General features: G+C 49.9%; 1 protein-coding gene across 7 annotated transcripts in view; it reads left to right on the forward strand.

Moving 5' to 3' along the window:
* Positions 1–1,303: 1,303 nt before the first annotated feature.
* HPS1 (HPS1 biogenesis of lysosomal organelles complex 3 subunit 1) overlaps positions 1,304–17,496 on the forward strand; it is a 32,491-nt gene continuing 16,298 nt past the window's right edge. For 2 of the 7 annotated variants that reach the window (XM_067024891.1, XM_067024890.1), the window contains exons 1-13: positions 1,310–1,439; positions 4,644–4,760; positions 8,153–8,290; positions 8,511–8,653; positions 9,033–9,141; positions 11,404–11,564; positions 12,069–12,171; positions 12,797–12,892; positions 13,047–13,116; positions 14,556–14,611; positions 15,886–16,053; positions 16,148–16,327; positions 17,428–17,489. In XM_067024891.1, coding sequence (XP_066880992.1) covers positions 4,644–4,760; positions 8,153–8,290; positions 8,511–8,653; positions 9,033–9,141; positions 11,404–11,564; positions 12,069–12,171; positions 12,797–12,892; positions 13,047–13,116; positions 14,556–14,611; positions 15,886–16,053; positions 16,148–16,327; positions 17,428–17,489 — 1,403 coding nt within the window. In that variant the 5' untranslated portion in view covers positions 1,310–1,439. Of the gene's footprint in view, positions 1,440–2,427; positions 2,580–4,643; positions 4,761–8,152; positions 8,291–8,510; positions 8,654–9,032; positions 9,142–11,403; positions 11,565–12,068; positions 12,172–12,796; positions 12,893–13,046; positions 13,117–14,555; positions 14,612–15,885; positions 16,054–16,147; positions 16,328–17,427; positions 17,490–17,496 lie in introns of all 7 variants that reach the window. The other 5 variants (XM_067024892.1, XM_059054707.2, XM_067024889.1 and 2 more) reach the window with 4 other exon arrangements.

Genomic DNA, 17,496 nt, shown 5'->3' on the forward strand with positions numbered 1-17,496 from the left:
CCAAGAAAATGGTCAAAAATCACATAAAAAGATGTTGAACATCATTAGTCTCAGTATCAAATCAAAATCACTTCACACCCACTAGGATGGCTAAATTATAATAGACAATAACAAGTGTTGGTGAAGATGTGGGGTAACTAGGACGTTGATGTTGCTGGCAGGAATGAAAACTACTAGTAACAGAAGTGAGTACGTAAACAGCAGCGTATCCTTTTGATGGAATTTATTCAACCACTGAAATTCATGCTCAGGAAACGTTTGACACAGAGAAACATGATGAGTGAAAATAGCAGGGTAAAGAGTGTGCAGCCAGAATGATCTCAACTGTGGGCTGCAGAGATGCCTGCAGAGAGGCTGTGTGCTGCAGATGGGGAGCTGGAAGGTCTGGGGCTTAAGGTGGGCTGGGAGGAGTGGGCGGTGAAGCGGGGGTGGGAGAGTGATACTCGCTTTGTCTGTAGGTGGTGGAGGCATTAATTCTTGGCCCCTGCCTTGCCCCAGGTGGCGCTCAAACTGCTGTACCCCAGCCAGTCCTCGAAACTCATCTCCTGCTGGGCTGTGCTCAAAGCTCGCAGGTGGCACCAGGGAACTAAGGGGTGGCTTGGGTGGGAATTTCATCCCTTCCATTATCTTCATCAGCTCCCCCCACCTTCAGCCACTACAAAAACACATACAATTTAAGAGACTAGCAAACACAAGTTCAAAACAAAGACCCTGATGTGCACCCCCATCCCCAAAATGGATTGAGAACACTTATAAAGAAAGTCCAGCGTTGGTACTCTGGGGGTAACTGCGTCCTTCTGCAGGTTGCGTCTCCTCCCAAGAAGCTCAAGGAAACCGGTCACAGAAGGGCAGCTCCCAACCAGAACTGCAGCTCAGCAAGAAAAGCCAGAGGGTGGGGAAGAGCCCAGCGGGGCGCCGGGGGACCTGCATTCTGATCCTGACTCGGCCCCTCAGTAAGTTATTTATTCTCTCTGGGCGTCAGTTTCCTCTTCTGTAAATGGAAACTTTCCTAGTACCTCGGTGGGGAGTGGCTTGAGCTAAGGCAGGTTGCAGGGCCGGAAGGAGCAGGTGCCTCTGACGGCTGCCTGCGAAGTGCCCCACACTGTGGGCCTCGGTGCCCCCGTTGTTGACGGGAGGAATGTGGCCACCGCCCGGCAGGAGTCAAAGCGCAGGAGTCAGGGGTCCCTGGGCTCGGCCGCCGAGCGGAAGCAAAGCGAACAACAGGCAGAGGCGTTTAAGCCAGGCAGGGGCGGGGCGGGCTTCCAGTCCCTCCCCGGGCGGTCACGTGGGCCGTCACGTGGCCACACCCGGAAGCGCGCCCGCGGGCTCCTGGCAGGCTGGCCGGTGTCTGGCTACTACGCGGTACGTGGGCCTTGCGCACTGTCTGAGGGCCTCGGTAGTCGGTGGGGCTTACTCCGGGACCCCGGCGCTTCCCTCCCGTAAGTGGGGGCGTCTCCACCTCCAGCCTCACCCACCCAGCTTGGGGCCGTGGGCCCGTCGCCTCACCTCTCGGAGCCAAAGTTACTGCGGCTACTAAGTGGGGCAGTAGTCACAAGCCGGGCCTTCTTCCCAGGGTATCTGTGAGGTTCTGGGGACTTGGGGGTGAAACTGCTGCATAAACTGTAAAGTGCAGGTCAAACGAAGGCTGCCATTCGGCGGGCGCGCCCTGCAGGTCCTCACTCCTGCGTCCTCCAGCCCATCAGGAGCAAGGACGAGGCTGAGGGAGTGGGCTGCTGGCAGGCTGGGGCGGCGGCCATAGGGGCAGTTTGCTGGGAGGATGGCGAATATGGGCGTGGGGGCGTTTCCCTAGGTTGCCCCGGCCTCGTCTGGGGCTCCAGTGAGTCCCGTGTTCCTTCAGAGCATGATAGAGAGAACAAGGAAATCACAAAATAACACGGGTGAGGTTCTCTTTCCAACAACTTTGTGGAATAAAAGTAGAACCGAACGTCCACTAAAGAGCATTTCCATTTTTCTGGGAATATGGTGTTAAGGTCAATCATGCCGGTGATGTAGTGAGTCTCATGTTGCACAAGATGCTGAGCCCCTAACAGCCCTTTCTTGTGTCTTGTTTGTTTACAATGTTTGGTTTCCTAATTAAGCTAAAGCTTTATATTGTTCCTGCTTTTTATCATCAAAATATGAGTGATTCTGAAAGCAGTTTAGTTCACCTGTTATTTGAGGAGGGGAAACTAGGAAGTAAGAATAACGAGCCCCCACCTCTGTGTAAGAAAGTTTGCTAGGGGTGTGTCTGCCTGGTTACTCCCAGGCTCTCACTAGAACCCTGGAGGGAGGTGGAGCCGGAGGTTTAGGCTCAGAGAGGTTTAAGTGTCTTGGCAAAGACAAAACTGGAACCAGGTCTCCCCTGCCTGTTGTATTGCTTTACTGCCATTCATTGCATTCCCCTAGGATACCTCCTCTCTTCCCCAGGACCGCTTTTCTGTCTCCCTGGGATGTGCCATGCTGTTTCCCAATAGGCACTCATAGCGGGCTTCCTGGGGCTGCTCAGGGTGGGTTTGCTGACCACACCATGGCTCAGAGTGACCCACGGGGAAGTGAGAGTGCTCAGAAGGAAACAGTAGGTGAGAATTAATGTTTGTGGACACCTGCTATGGCCAAAGGACTGTGCTTGCCGGGTTCGTGTTCTCCACTGTGGGAGGGCAGGGGTGGGCAGAATGTGGGACACTTGGACACCTCCTGGCTGAGGGGAGTGTGTTCTGAGCAGAAGGCCTTAGAGCCAGAGAGAGACCTTTGACCACTCTGTCCCTCACCAGCTTGTCCACTCCTGGGAACAGGCAGCAGCTGGAACGAGAGCCTCTGCCTGCCCTCATGACCTCCCTGTTTTAAGCAGGACCTGGGATGCTAGGCTGCTCTCCATGAACTGGTCACCGAGTCTGTCTGCCGCAGCCTTTTCTGAATCTTTGGCTGTCTGGAAGCTCCGCTGTGCTCCGTGCCAAGGCAGATGATCCTGCCTGAGACGGAGGCAGGCAGCACCCACCCTGGGGGCTACTCAGGCTCTGGGAGGTGGACAGGGTGAGGTAGGCAGTAGACTGAGCTCTCACTGGCTGTGCAGAGTCATCTCATCTCCGTCCCCTATCCCAGCTCTGCATCCTGATGTCACCTTTGCCTGTTCTGTCCTTCCTCCCTTGCATCCAGGAGGTCATCATGGCCTACCAAGTCTCTAAGCTACACCTCTTGAATCAGCACCTTCCTCCCCTGGCCTCCACCAAGGAGTGGACCCACATTACCCCACACCAGGACAATAGCCTCCGTAACCTTGACCCCACCCATCCATGATCCACACCCTTACCAGCCTATGGGGGCTTCCTGCTGTTCACAGCCTCCATGCTACAGCCCACTGTTCTCCAGCCCATGCACTCCCTTCCTGTCAAGCCCACCTGCCCTCGTCCAGCAACCTTTCCTTCACACTCCATTGCTCTCCCAGTCTCTGCCTGGTGTTTAGCAATTCCATGGGAATAGGATGCATTCTTTGTTTTTCACTGTGCTGGAAACACCATCAAGCTAGGTTCTCTGAGTTAAAGTTGATAAACCAACTAGAGATTTGGGAGGAATTCGGTAAGTACCAATAAGCTGGTCACGTAGGGGATCCTGAAGAATGTTACTGAGTCTGACACCTCGAGATGCTATGATCCTGTTGAGGAAACTGGACATCCACCATGGAAGAGTTACAACAGAGCTTCCACATCACGTGGGTGATGTGCTCATATCTGTGTTACATGCTGAGGTATAGGAGAAGGTTTGAAGCCCCTGACTGAAGCAAGCAGCTGGCCTGACAGCTCTGGCTTCACCAGGCATGGTCAGGCTTCCCTAAGCGCTGAGAAGATCTATGTCTTGCTACACCTCACAGGGCCAAGGCCCAGCATTGGAAGCTCTGGATTAAGAATCTACCAGTTGGTGAATATGAAAACACATTGTATATAGTTAAGCATTATAATGTGTGGCACAGAGGGTACATGTGTGGGTGCTGGGGAAGGAGGTCCGGAAGGGCAGGAGATACTGGTGGAGGTGGCTGAGGACGCAGCAGCTAAGCAGGAGTGAGAGCCGTGGCCAAGGTCACGTAGCCTTTGTGTCCACCAGAGCAGGAGGAACTTGTGAATGAAACTCCTGTAATACTGAACCCGCTGCCTGTGGGCTTTGAAGCTTGTCCTCTGGAGCTATTTGTGACTTGAGGAGAAGCACATTTTTTCTGGACTTCCTGGAGGGAGGTGCACCAGCTGCCTTCCATTCCAGACCAGGCCCTGACTGCCTGTACCCCTTGTACAGTTGACCTCGTGTTCAGATCAAGAGCTGGGTCCTTCCTTGCCTTTGGTCCCAGTAGGCTGGTGGTGGGTCTGATGCTGTGTATAGAGAGTCCGGATAACACAGGAAAGAGCCCCAGCCTTGGCATTAGACAGGCCTGGGTTTGGATCCCACTTCTGTCACTTAAAAATAGGAGTAACTGAAGAGTCCTGCTTTGTCCAGTTGCTGTGAGGGTGCCTCAGAGTAACACCAGGAAGGCCCTCATGGTGCCTGGCACACAGTAAGGGCCAGTAGGTATTTGTGGGATTATGATCCTGTTCATTACTCAGGCCAAGCCTATGGATGTGGGGCTGGGAGGTGACCTTGACCTTGCTTCTCCCTGGCAGATGAAGTGCGTCTTGGTGGCCACAGAGGGCGCAGACGTCCTCTTCTACTGGACGGACGAGGAGTTTGAAGAGAGTCTGCGGCTGAAGTTTGGGCAGTCGGAGAATGCGGGAGAAGGGGTGAGTGCAAGGTAGGAGGGACGGATGGGAGGGAACAACACAGAACTACCAGGAGGCAGGAGAGCCTGTCCACCCGTCCTGGCCCAGCCAGAGGGATGAACAAGGCATTGTGTGTGGTCCAGCGCCCCTCACACCTGCACACCCTTAGAGGTCAGCCCTTGATGATCTCCAGGGCAGTGACCCACCCACCCCCAACCCTATGAAGAAATTTTCATTTCCTTCATGACTAATGACTTTGAGCATCTTCTCATGTGCTTATTTGCCATCTTTATGTCTTCTTTAATGAAATGTCTGTTCAGATCTTTTGCCTAGTTTTCATTGGGTTGATTGTTTCTTATTATTCCTACTGAGTTTTGAGAGTTTCCTAGATATTATGGATATGTCCTTTTGTAGATCTATGTTGTGCAAATATTTTCTTTCAGTCTGTGTCTGTCTTCGCATCTATTTCACAGTATCTTTCAAAAAGCAGTTTTTAATTTTGATAACTCCCTGTTATCCATTTTTTGCTTTTATGGATCACACTTTTGGTGTCATATCTAAGAAATCTTTGCCCAACCCAAGATCACAAAGAGTTTTCCCCACATATTCTTCTGGAAGTTTTATAGTTTTAGGTTTTATATTCAGTCTAATGATCCATTTTGAATTTTGGTATGTGGTGTAAAATATAAAGTTTATATTTTTGCATATGGATATCCATTTTAACGCTTTAATATCACAACTCAGAGACAGTTGTCATTTTCACTTAGATAATTTCTGCTCTACATTCTAAAGGAGTAATTTATTTTGAAATTTTTTCCAGATTAATTTTGGATTAAAAACTTTTTTATTGGGGATGCAGTAGACAGTCCTTGCGTTTCTGCAGCCACATGGACTGGTTGCCTCTCAGTGTCCTTCCTGCTCCACCGGACCAACTGCACAACAGCAAGTTAGTTCACCTCGATATCACTGATACTCTTTAGGAATGATACAACATATCAGAGATCATAGACATTTAAGTGGTCTTATTTAAGCTAAAAATCAGGTCTATCTGTTAGCCTCCTTTATTTTTTAGCAGTCAAGATGTATAATTTTTTAAATTAAGAATTTTAAAGTATTTTAGTTCTTAAACCACTATATCAAGTTGGTCAATTTAAGAGGCAAACTATTTGATAGTGTTTCTCTTCCTCTTTATTAAAAACCTCATAAAGGAACAAACTCCTGACTTTTCAGTTCCTAAATGACTAAGGTAAAGAAAAAAAGTCTTCAAAGTTTTATTTTTCAGGTATCCAACACTTTTTTTCCTGATCCTATAGATAATGTGAACTAATTGTTGAAAATTTGGGAAATAACAGAGAAATAGTCTTTAAATGACCCATAATTCTACTACCCTGAGCTATTAGCTCTTCAATATATTTTCTTTGGGTCTTTATCATTTATAAATAGTTGGGATCATACCACACTTACAATTTTATTTCCTTTTTTTGCCCACTTGCCATTATAGGAAAAGCATTATTCCATTTTGTTAAATATTCTCAAAAGCATAAATCTTAATGGAAACATTATATTCAGTATATGTATAAATGTAGCATCATTTATTTAACCATTTCCCTAGTACTGGACACATATATTGCTTTTAGTTTGCTATAGCTATTACTGTAGGGAACATTTGTGCTTGAATTTTATCCCATGTCTCATTTCCTTAGGATAAATTCCTAAAAGTAGAATCATCGATTCAAAAGCCATTCAAAGATACTGTACCACTTTATAATCACACCAAGTAATATAGGAGAATTCTCTTCACACTCTAGCTACAAAAAGATTATAATTTACCCCCAACCAAAACAATTCTTGCTACACCTATATCCCTACAGAAAAAGCTACTACTTTTAAAGTGAGTTGCTATACACCATCTAGGTTTTTAAGTGACATTTCTATTAGTATAATTGGTTTGTGATGGTTCAAGAAAATTGTCGTACATGAATAATTCAACCAACGTTTGCCAATGTTAAGGGATATTCATTCAACGAATAGTAATTGAGAGTGGACTATTTACAGTGAACATAGCAACATGACCCTGCATTTGTGGCATTCACAGTCTAAAGAAGATGAGCCAGGTGGCAAATAAACACCATGGGTTTATTTCACTGGGGTGTGGGATGGGCAGGCTGGGGTGGTGTGGCCTGGGGGTGGTCAGGAGAGGAGCTGCCTGAGCGGGGACCTGTCGCAGGTGACTGACAGCCTCCGCAGCAGTGGGCACGGTGCTGGGCTCCTGAATGTTGAGTCTGTGGGAGGAAACGACACCCCTCGTGACATGGACCCCCTCGTATTTTAAGTGCCGCACAGTACCCCTGGCTGCTTGCCTGTTCTTCTCAAGGCAAGGTTTTACTCAGCTCCTTGTGTACAAGTTAAAATTAGGACTCCACTTTCTCCCTGTTTCAGTCAAGGCTCCTGAGATCAGCATGGGAAGGTCAGCTGTCTCCTCCTATCTTTTCATTCCAGTGTTGAGAACTTGAGTTATTACCATTCCCCTGGCTTTATCCCATTTTTATTCCCAGACCTTCAGCAAATTTGTCCAGTTTCTTTTTGGTTTTGTCTCTTTGTTCTGTTTCTTACTTGGAGGTCAGAAAGAATGCATGAGTGAAGAGATTATAAAAGTAAAACCATGCTTGTTCCTGAAATAGGGAAAGTACAGAAAGATGTAAAAACTGGGGGGAGAGATCATTCCTGATCCTTCTCTTCAGAAGCAATAACTTTAATAGTGTGAATTTCTCAGTGGTTTTTCAATACTTTGTTTTTTTTATCATTTGAAAATACAGAGCATTCACAACCATTTTTTTAAACATTACATTGTATCATAGGAATTTTCCATGTCACCGAAAACACTCTAATATTTTAAGTGCTGTATATTCTCCCATCATTCAGATGTACTATTGTTTATTTAACTCTTTCCCTGGTACTGGACATTTACATTCTTTCCAGTTGCTTCTACTATAAATTACGCTGTAGGGAACATTTTTGCGCATGTATCTCTGCCTCATCTCTGATTATTTTCCTTAAGATACATTCCCCAAAGGAAACTTAACTGCAACAAAGGACATGGACTTTGGTCCACATACTGAACTTTCTTAGAGTTGGCCAGCTCTCTATTAAATGCCCCAAACATTCCTCTTTGGAAATGTGGCCTAATTCCTTAACGTTTCCTTCTAGAATCAGAACCCGAGCAGCACAATTAGCTGCCTGACCCTTCCCAGCCTTCCTAACTACGACCCAAGTGTCTCCCTGTCAGGACAGTGATAGCCTCCCAGGTGGGTCTAAAACTATGGAGCCCTTGATGGCAAGGCCTGGGTCTTGTCCATTCCTTCGTCCCAGGGTCTGGCACACTAAGCAGTATTATTCTGTATCCCCTCTTGCAGCTTCCCGCCCTGGAGGACCAGCTCAGCACCCTCCTGGCCCCAGTCATTATCTCCTCTATGACGATGCTGGAGAAGCTCTCAGACACATACACCTGCTTCTCGACGGAAAATGGCAACTACCTGTACGTCCTTCATCTGGTGAGCGTGCGGCCCTGGGGCCTGTGTTCCTCTTCCCTCGGCTCCTTGGGCAGTCCACACGCCTCTTCCTCATCTTGAAACTCGGACTCTTTTAGAAGGCAGAAGCTGCATCTTAACAAAATCCCCTGGGATCTGGGCCCCGCTCACTGTCCCCAGCGATCAGGGGAGGTGAGGGGGTCCCCTGGGGCTGGCTGACACCCACTGACCGCTGTGCCTGCAGTTCGGAGAGTGCCTGTTCATCGCCATCAATGGAGACCACACCGAGGGCGAGGGGGACCTGCGGCAGAAGCTGTGCGTGCTCAAGTACCTTTTCGAGGTGCACTTCGGGCCGGTTACAATGGACGGGCAGCTCATCCGAAAGGAGTGAGTCCCCTGGGTGCTGTGCTGAGCCCCTCTCAAGGCCAGGCGGTGTGCGCCCAGCCTCAACGAAGCTGCCTGTCACACTTTGCCCCTGGCCTCTTCCTGGGTCTCTCTAGCTGGCTGTTGTCATGTGTGTGTGTGTGAGAGAGGTTGAGAAGTGAGGCGATTTGCTCAGGCGCCCACCTCTTGGCTCCATGCCCATCCCACTTGGCTCCACAGAGAGGGCAGAGCCCGACATGCCCCCTCTGTGCTGTGTGGGCTCCTGCAGGGGTTTGGTCATGTCTTGTGGGCTTGCCTGGCTCTGGCGGTGATGTCAGGCTGCTCCTTTGGCTGAAGCTGGGGACAACCGGCTCTTTTATGGGTCTCCCCTGCTTGTCCCCAGGCTGCGGCCCCCAGACCTGGAGCAGCGTGTGCAGGTGTGGGAGCACTTCCAGAGCCTGCTGTGGACCTATGGCCGCCTGCGGGAGCAGGAGCAGTGTTTCGCTGTGGAGGTGACTGCTGGTTGCGGGAGTCCTCGGGCCACAGGGGAGTCAGGTCAGAGGGGCCCGGCAGCTTGAAGACCATGTTTTGACACCTCCATGAGTGAGGGCACAGGCCGCCCTTCAAGCCCATGCATTTCAGAGGGTTGCTCTTTCTGGCCACATGGTGCGCTGGGCACTCTGATGAGCCTCCCTATGTTAACACAGCTAGATTTTGGATAAAATGAACTTTTTAATGCAGTTCTGGGGCTCTCAGTAAGTTATGGAAATCTCTGAAGATAGCCCCCTCAACTCTGATCACCCCCCAAATTATATTGAGCTGAAACGAGAGTGGAAAGTAGTGAAAAATAAGCAGCACTAAAGGCAAGATTGCCTGAGTACAGATGATGGTACCAACGCTACAGCCAGAAAACTAAGCCTCAGGCCAACAGCAACAGGAGAGCTGAGCCTGCAACTCCTACTTAAGCCCAGACCTGAGGAGTAAGGTGGTCATCAGCAACACCCCCTTGCTCCTTGTATAGACAAACAGATTCTCTCTAAATCAGTGATTCTCTCACTCCGTGTTCATCAGAATCATCTGGAGGACTTGGTTTCTGGGCCTCACTTTTCTCATTCACTGTGGGAGTCAAGGGTGGGAGGCTCTACAATGTGCATTTCTAACTAGTTCCCAGGTGATGCTGGTTATGCTGGTCTTGGAACTACATGTTTTGAAAGCCATTGATTTTGAGGACAGATTAAGAGCAAACAAATATGAGCTCACAGTTAACAGTCAGATGCACAAGAGATTAAGCCACCATGAGTAGGAGTCAGGGAAATCAATCACCAGCAGATGTGGATACCAAGGAGGTTGATATACTAGAATTTTTAGGTTCAGAACATAAAATAACCAGGAAATATTTGAAGACATAAAAGCTAGGGAAAAACCCCATGTAGATGTTTTAGAAGTGAAAACATAACTGTTAAAAAAAATAATTGTTAAAAAATATACCTTAAGGGATGGGTTAAATAATAGATGAGACATAGCTAGAAAGAGAATTAGTGAACTGGAAAATAGATCTGAAAGAATTCATTTTCACACCCCACTCATTCACTCTTCCAGTAAACATATAGTACCTCCCATACACTTAGAGGTGTGCCAGGCCTTGGGAATACAGAGATGAATAAAGTCTCTGCCCTTGAGAGGAAATCAGCCATTCATATGTACTAAAAACAATAAAGTATACTGGGTGCTGCCAGGTTGGGTTTCTCAAAATCCATGGTGGCACAAAGGTTGGTGTGGTCAACTCCTTCTGAAGCATCAGCAAAAGGCTTCTTGTAGGAGGTGACCTAATGCAGTTAAGATAAAATCCACAGTCCTTACCAAACCTATCAGGCCCTGTATGATCCACCACTGCCTATTTTGCCCCAGCCTCATCTCATGCCTCTCTTGTCCTTACTCACCATGCACTGGCCACCCTGGACTTCTTCCCATTTCAGGGGCACTCTGTTTAACTCTGTCCAGTGTGGTAGTCATTAGCTACATATCTCTGTTGAATATTTGAAGTATAGTTAGTCCAAATTGAGTTATGCTATACCTGTAAAATATACATTGGATATTGACTACTTAGGACAAAAAAATGCAAATAATAATAATGTCAAATAGGATTATTAATTATCCCATTAATAATGCTTTTATACCTTATGTTGAAATGATAATATTTTAGATGTAGTAAGTAAAATCAATTATTAAAATTAATTTCACTTATTTCTTTTTACTTTTTAATGTAGTTACTAGAAAATTTTAAATTATGTGTAGGGGTTGCCTTCGTAATCAATTAGGCAGCACTGCTCCGAACTCTGTCTCCACCTCAAGGCCTTTGCATGTGCTCTTTCCTCGGCTTGTGGCATTCTCCCCCTCCCTCCTTCACTGACGGGGTTTCTTGTTCTCTAGATAGCAGTTTAAAGGTCACCTCCTCAGGGACATTTTCTTTGAACACCCTACTCACTTAGGTCTCTGCTCTTCTTCTCTAGTCCAATACTGTATATTTCCTACACAGCAGTTGTTAGCACTTATTTTATCTCTTTCTCTGCCTATTGTCTGTCTCATCCGCTAGAGTCTAGTGATCACACTAAGCCCCAGAAGGGCAGGCTCTGTGCTGGTCCGAGCCTCCCTGTTTCCAAGCATCTGGCACATGGTGTGTGCTCACTGTGGCCTAAGTGAATGTAATGCCAGCCTGGGGCTGGAGCGGGAGGGGTGGGGGTGATGTGACTTCCTCTCCCTGCCCGCATGCCCAGGCTGTGGAGCGGCTGATCCACCCTCAGCTATGTGAGCTGTGCATCGAGGTGCTGGAGCGTCACGTCATCCAGGCCATCAACTCCAGCCCTGGGCGGGCCGGCGAGGAGGCCCTACACGCATTCCTGCTCGTGCACTCCAAGCTGCTGGCTTTCTACTCCAGGTGAGCCCAAGGACCCCAGCATGGGGTAGCCTGGAGGCCCTGGGTCCCCTCACCTTCACCCTTTCTTATTCCCCCTACTTGAAAAGCACTACCTCCTGGGCCAGGGAAACCTTCCAGACCCATCTCTTCCAGGAAGTCTTCTTGGATTCTTCTGTTCTTCCCCTCTCAGCTCACTTCCTTCTCTGAATTATTTCTTCCTGGAACACTGTCTCAGAATCTTAATTTAGGGTTTCCTGATATGCTGTTACTTGTCCCTGGTGGTTTTCCACTGGTAATTTTTATTCTTCAACACAACCAAGTTTTATTTTTAAAATGGATGAGTTAACTAATTTTGTGCATACCTTGTCTTTCTCCAGAAAGGATGAAGTCAGCTGGCACATTTGTAAACTCCTTGAGGGCAGGGATTATGCTCCAGACTCCCTTAACTTACTTGCCCCTGTCCACTGCCACCTGTGGGCTGGGGGCAGCGGGCACATGCTGACCTGCTGCCTGTTCTCTCCGCAGCCATAGCGCCGGCTCCCTGCGCCCAGCCAACCTCCTCGCCCTCATCCTTCTAGTGCAGGACCTCTACCCGAGCGAGAGCACGGCGGAGGACAACACCACCCAGGTCTCGGGGCAGCTCTCTGGGCAGCAGGAGGCCTTCAGGAAGGCTACTCGGAAAACCAGTCTGGAGAGTGCTGGGCAGGCTGCTGGGGAGACTGTGGTTTCCAAGTCACAGTCCTGGGCATGTGGTTGGGCATGACTTTTTTCCAGCTGCTTTCAGATGTAAGGGGAATTCTAGAATGCATGCAGTTTAGTGGGTTAAAAGTGCAGATTTTGGGAGTCCCAAAAATAGTCCCAACATAGTCCCAACTTTACCACTTAGCTGTTTGCTGTGCAAGTACTTACCCCATCTGAACCTCGATTCCCTTATCTGTGCAATGAGACAGCGATGGCATCTACCTCTCAGGGTTGTCATGAGGAGTAAAGGAGACAGTTTACCTAGAGCCCAGCAGTGCCTGGGGTGTAGCGAACACTCTCAGCAAGTGCTGGCAGTGGTTTGGGTGCCAATGTGTTGGACTTTCTGGAATTTCTAAAATTGAAACATCCCTGGAAAGTGAGGGCGCACACCCAGGGCTGCACAGTGGAGTGCACGCAAGGGCTGGCGGGCCCCCTGAGGGCTGCACTGTGAAGTGCAGGAGGCAGAGGAGCCAGGCAGGCAGCTCTAACTAGCATCCCCGGACCTGTTGCAGCCTTCCCCACGGAGGCCTCTCCGCAGCCAGAGCATCCCTGTGCAGCAGGCCTGGGGCTCTTGTTCTACAGACCAGACCAGGAGTTCTACAGGGACTGTATGTGCTGTGTTCTAGGGAAGGGAGGGAGGGGAGGGGAGGGGAGGGGAGGGGAGGGGAGGGTCGGCCTCTCCGCAGAGAGCAGGGACCAGGGTCGAGCCTCCTGGGAGAGCCTCTCTGAGCCCTCAACCCAGCTGCCCCTTCTACCTCCCAGGAGACAGACAGCCTCTCCCTCCCTGAGGAGTATTTCACACCAGCTCCTTCCCCTGGGGAGCAGAGTTCAGGTGAGACCTGGAGAGGAGGAGGGGCACGGGACAAGGACCGGGAGGAGGCACCGGGAGGAGGCGGATAGGCAGCCCCGAATCTGTCTTAGGGTTCAGTGAATCCCGATGCCCTGTAAGGGCCCAGGCACAGACACCCAAATTCCTAGAGCCCAGGACACTGCAGCAAACCCTCTGTCTACCCTCCCGGCTCCAGCTTGAATTCAAGGACTATTAAGGCCACTCAAATGATCCCTAAGATTTTTTATGACAAATTGATTTCATTTAAAAATTCATCTCTCATATATGTACTCTCTGCCTTCTCTTTTTTATAATTAATAAGTAATCAAATAAGTAATAATCATTTTATTTCTAGTACAGTGATTTAAAATATAAATAGTCTATATGGTTTATAGCTTACCTGCTTTTCCAAAGTATGTGGGTAAACAACAAAAAGAAACGAAAAATATTGGAAATATTATTAACAAAACAAAAAAAGAGCCTGGGACCCCTGAGACCATGTGCCAATTCATCTCTGCTTGTCCGTTTCTCTGCGGCCGGGATCGTAACTGTCCTGGGTTCTCTAAGCTCTCCACAAGCCCAAAACACGTTAAAAAGCACTACTTCGGGGTAATGGCTGAAGTTCCATTTTCTTCTCACTGCTCCCTTCCCTCATTCCTCCTCCTGGCCCCTTTCTCTCAGTAGCTTGTTTTTTCATGCCTCAAAACTGTAAATAATGCCTGTTCCACAGTGCACGGAACTCACAGCTTACAAATGGGTGGAGTTGCATTCATCCATTCGTAAGTCAGGTGTTTGAAACACAGACACAGGCTTCCCCAGAGAAACATGATTATAATGATTATAAATGATAGTTATTCACAATGAAATATACTAGAGCGCTATTATTACAAGCCTACAATATTTCAAATATGCGGTCAGTTCAGCTGGTTTTTGTGAGCTGACCTAGGAAAGGAAATCTAGTTCAGTTCCCAGCACACAGTAGATACTCAGTTAAAGTTTGCTGATTGACTAAATAAATGGGGAACTGTAGACAGTGTGTGCTGCCTCCCAGTGAAGAGGCACTGTTATAGCCAGGGAGGGGCCTGAAGGGTTAGGGAGGGCACAAACAAGGAGTGGATTGGGGGCCGAGGAGGGGGTTGAGGGACACCCCCCCACCACTGTCAGGTACACGTGCAGAAGCTCCTCCCTGCAGCCCACTGGGGCGGCAGGGAGCCTCTCTTCCCTGGCCCAGCCTGCTCTGGCTCTGGTACCTCCGAGCTCGCCCTGCACTCGCCAGCTTGGGATAGGGTGAGAAGGGGAAGTCTCTCCAGCTCATAACGTGCTGTGAGCTGCTGATGGCATGGGGCCATCTCTGCTCCATCCTCCCCTGCTGACAGGCTGTTGGGCCAGTATTTACATTTTGCCATTATTTATGTTGTTATATTATTACCTATGGCCTGCAGGTAGCACAGTCTGGCTGGATGGGGGTACCCCTCCCACTGATGATCCCCATGTCCAGGTGAGTTTCTCCTGGGGGGCTTGGGGATGGGGGTGGGGTTGGCCGGGGCACCAGCTGATCTGAGATGCTGCAGTGAGCAGTGGGGACTCTGAGGGCTTCTCCTGGGGTGACTCTCCAGCCACGCTGGCCTTCCTCATGCCCTCTCACGGCTGCGGCTGGCTGGCCAGTGCAGGGGTGGGGGGCAGTGATGGATGCGGGTGACCGCCCCCCTCCCCCTCCCCCAGACACCTGGCCTCCACTCCTGAGAAATCTCCACCCTCACTGTTCTTAGGAGTGAAAGTCCAACTTAATTTTTAATGTTTTCTAAAATGAGAAAGTAAATACGTTCATTGTAGAAAAATTGGGAAAAACAAAAGTAAAATATGGAAAAGGAAAAAAAATCACTCTCAAATCCCAACCCTAGATGTTAACTACTATTAAGACTTTGGAGTGTTTCTTTCTAGTCTTTCCCATGACTTTATATGTGCATTGACACATACGCACACGACATATTTTTTCTTTTACCAAATTTGAATCCTGATGTACTTCATTATTCTTTCTTTTTTCTTTTTTTGAGCATTTTCCCATTAACTAGGCACTCCTCAGCAGTGTGGTTTTTAACAAGACTGTTCAGAGTGCATTGCCTGCGTATGTTATTATTTATTTAGCAAATTCCTGGAACAACCAGTGTGTTGTGTGGAGTCTTCTGCTGTTATCGTAAGACTGCAGTGACTTCCTTATAGAGAAGTTTTTGTGGCATCCCTAATGATTTCCTTAATTCTCTGCTTTTGCCTGTAAAGACTTTCTTACTCAGAGCCCTTGTAAGGCTGGAGTCTTGCTTGTTTAGCCCTGTTTTGCCTCACTCGCCCCCCTGGAATGACTATCAGGATATCCTGAAGGTGGTGAAATGACAGGTGTTAATCAGCTGTAAATGCTTCGTTTACATAAAGCTGTAGAGGAGCCTCCTTCCCTTCATGCCACCCCAACCCAGCTGCTTTTCCCACCTTTCCTGTCCCTTCTTACCACCCGCTACCCCCGTGTGGCATCCAGTCCTGACTCCCGGCAGAAGGGCCCCGAAGGTGTTGAGAGAGAAGGGGGCAGCAGGACGGGAGCTGCCAGGGCAACCACAGCAGAGCGCAGGGATTTGGAAACTGGGGTTCCTTGGGGCTAGAGAAGTTTATGCCTCGTGGCTCACAGGGAGGACAGCAAGTGGGCAGCCGTGGGTGGACCCGACATGGGGAAGAGGCCAGACGGCTGCCCACCCCTTCCCGCTGACAGCTCCTCTTCCTCCGCAGATGGCTGAGGACACCCTCCAGACGCTGGTCCCTCGCTCCCCAGGACCCTCCAGCCCCAGAAGGATTTTCCTGGATGCCACCATGAAAGAGAGCTACTGCCCCATGGTGCCCCACACCATGTACTGCCTGCCCCTGTGGCCAGGCATCAACATGGTGCTCCTGACCAAGGTACGAGCACTCCTGCCTGCCCTGGCAATGCCCTAGCCTAGATGCCCACCCCACGGCTGCCCCTGTCTGCCCTGCCCTGCTCTTCTAACCTTAGAGCCCCAGTACGGCCCTGGCCCTGGCCCTGTACCAGCTGCTGGATGGGTTTTCTCTACTGGAGAAGAAGCTGAAGGAGGGGCAGGAGGCCGGGAGTGCCCTGCGGTCCCACCCCCTCATGGGGGACCTACGCCAGAGGATGGACAAGTTTGTCAAGAATCGAGGTGGGCAAGAGCTTCAGGTGAGACTCAAGCCCTGGACACCCCACCTTAGGGAGAGGGGGCAGGGCCCATTCTGTCCACACCAGGTGAGGGGCCCAGGTGAGGGGCCCTGCCCCACCCCACCAGGGGCTTGTGGTCCTTGTTTCCCCCATTAGGAAACAGGAACAGAAACTTACAGCAGTGGCACTTGACATTTCCAAAACGTTCTTGTGTGACGAGTTATAGCCCCCATTTTTCAGATGAGGAAACCCAGGCTCAGATAGATGGTGATTTGGCCAAAGTTACCGGACTGGTGAGCGGTGGAGCCAGAGCCCAACTCGAGGGCTCAGTGACGGCCAGAGGTCTGCCCACCACACCCCTCACCACCTGGCTGGTCTCAGGCATGCAGGACACAGGGGGGCCGCTGCACCCGCAGGGGGCGTAGAACCCAGGTTGGGAGATGAGGCCGAGACCCTGCGACAGTGCGCGAGCAGAGCAGGAAAACGGGGCACAGCCCATGCCGGAGCCTGGCAGGGAGCTCTCAAGGCCAGAACACTGGGCTGAGATCTGAGGCCACTCGTGTAGCTGGCAGGGCTCGAGGAACCGAGCTTCGTTGTGCACGGAGTTTGCACTGGTCTGAAAACGAGCAGAGGGGTTAGAAGAGGTAGAGCAGCCAACTGAAGCCCAGACGCAAACTAACCATCAGTCCGCAGCGCTCAGCATCTCTCCATGCCCAGCGCATTCATGAGCACGTGTTAGGATGCAAAGCTCCCTTGAGGGGGTCAGCATCCCAGCTCTTGCCTGCGTCCACCCCTGCCTTGAGGCGCCTACCTGTCACTCTGGCAGCATTGGTTTACGGTGTCTGCCAGCGAGGCAGTGAGCCCGGTACGTGGCACACAGAAACTGCTCTTTAAATAAATGCTTGCTGAATGAGTAGACTGGTGTACAGTGTGGGGTGCAGGGTGCTGGGGGACCTGCCAGAGACCTAGCTTGGCTGTGGATGGCAGGTGTGTGCTGGGCCTAAATAAGCCATGGAGGCAGGGGGCCTTTTGGAGCCCTTCAGAGCCCAGTGTAGGGTGTCCCCTGGACCTCGCTGTGGGAATGTTGTCAGGAAGCTGCCTGTCACCTGTCCTCCTTACAGAGCACCTGGCTGGAGTTCAAGACCAAAGCCTTCTCCAGAAGTGAGCCCGGATCATCCCGGGAGTGAGTG

Source organism: Kogia breviceps, chromosome 2 (assembly GCF_026419965.1).
Source record: "Kogia breviceps isolate mKogBre1 chromosome 2, mKogBre1 haplotype 1, whole genome shotgun sequence".
NCBI classification, from domain to species: domain Eukaryota; kingdom Metazoa; phylum Chordata; class Mammalia; order Artiodactyla; family Physeteridae; genus Kogia; species Kogia breviceps.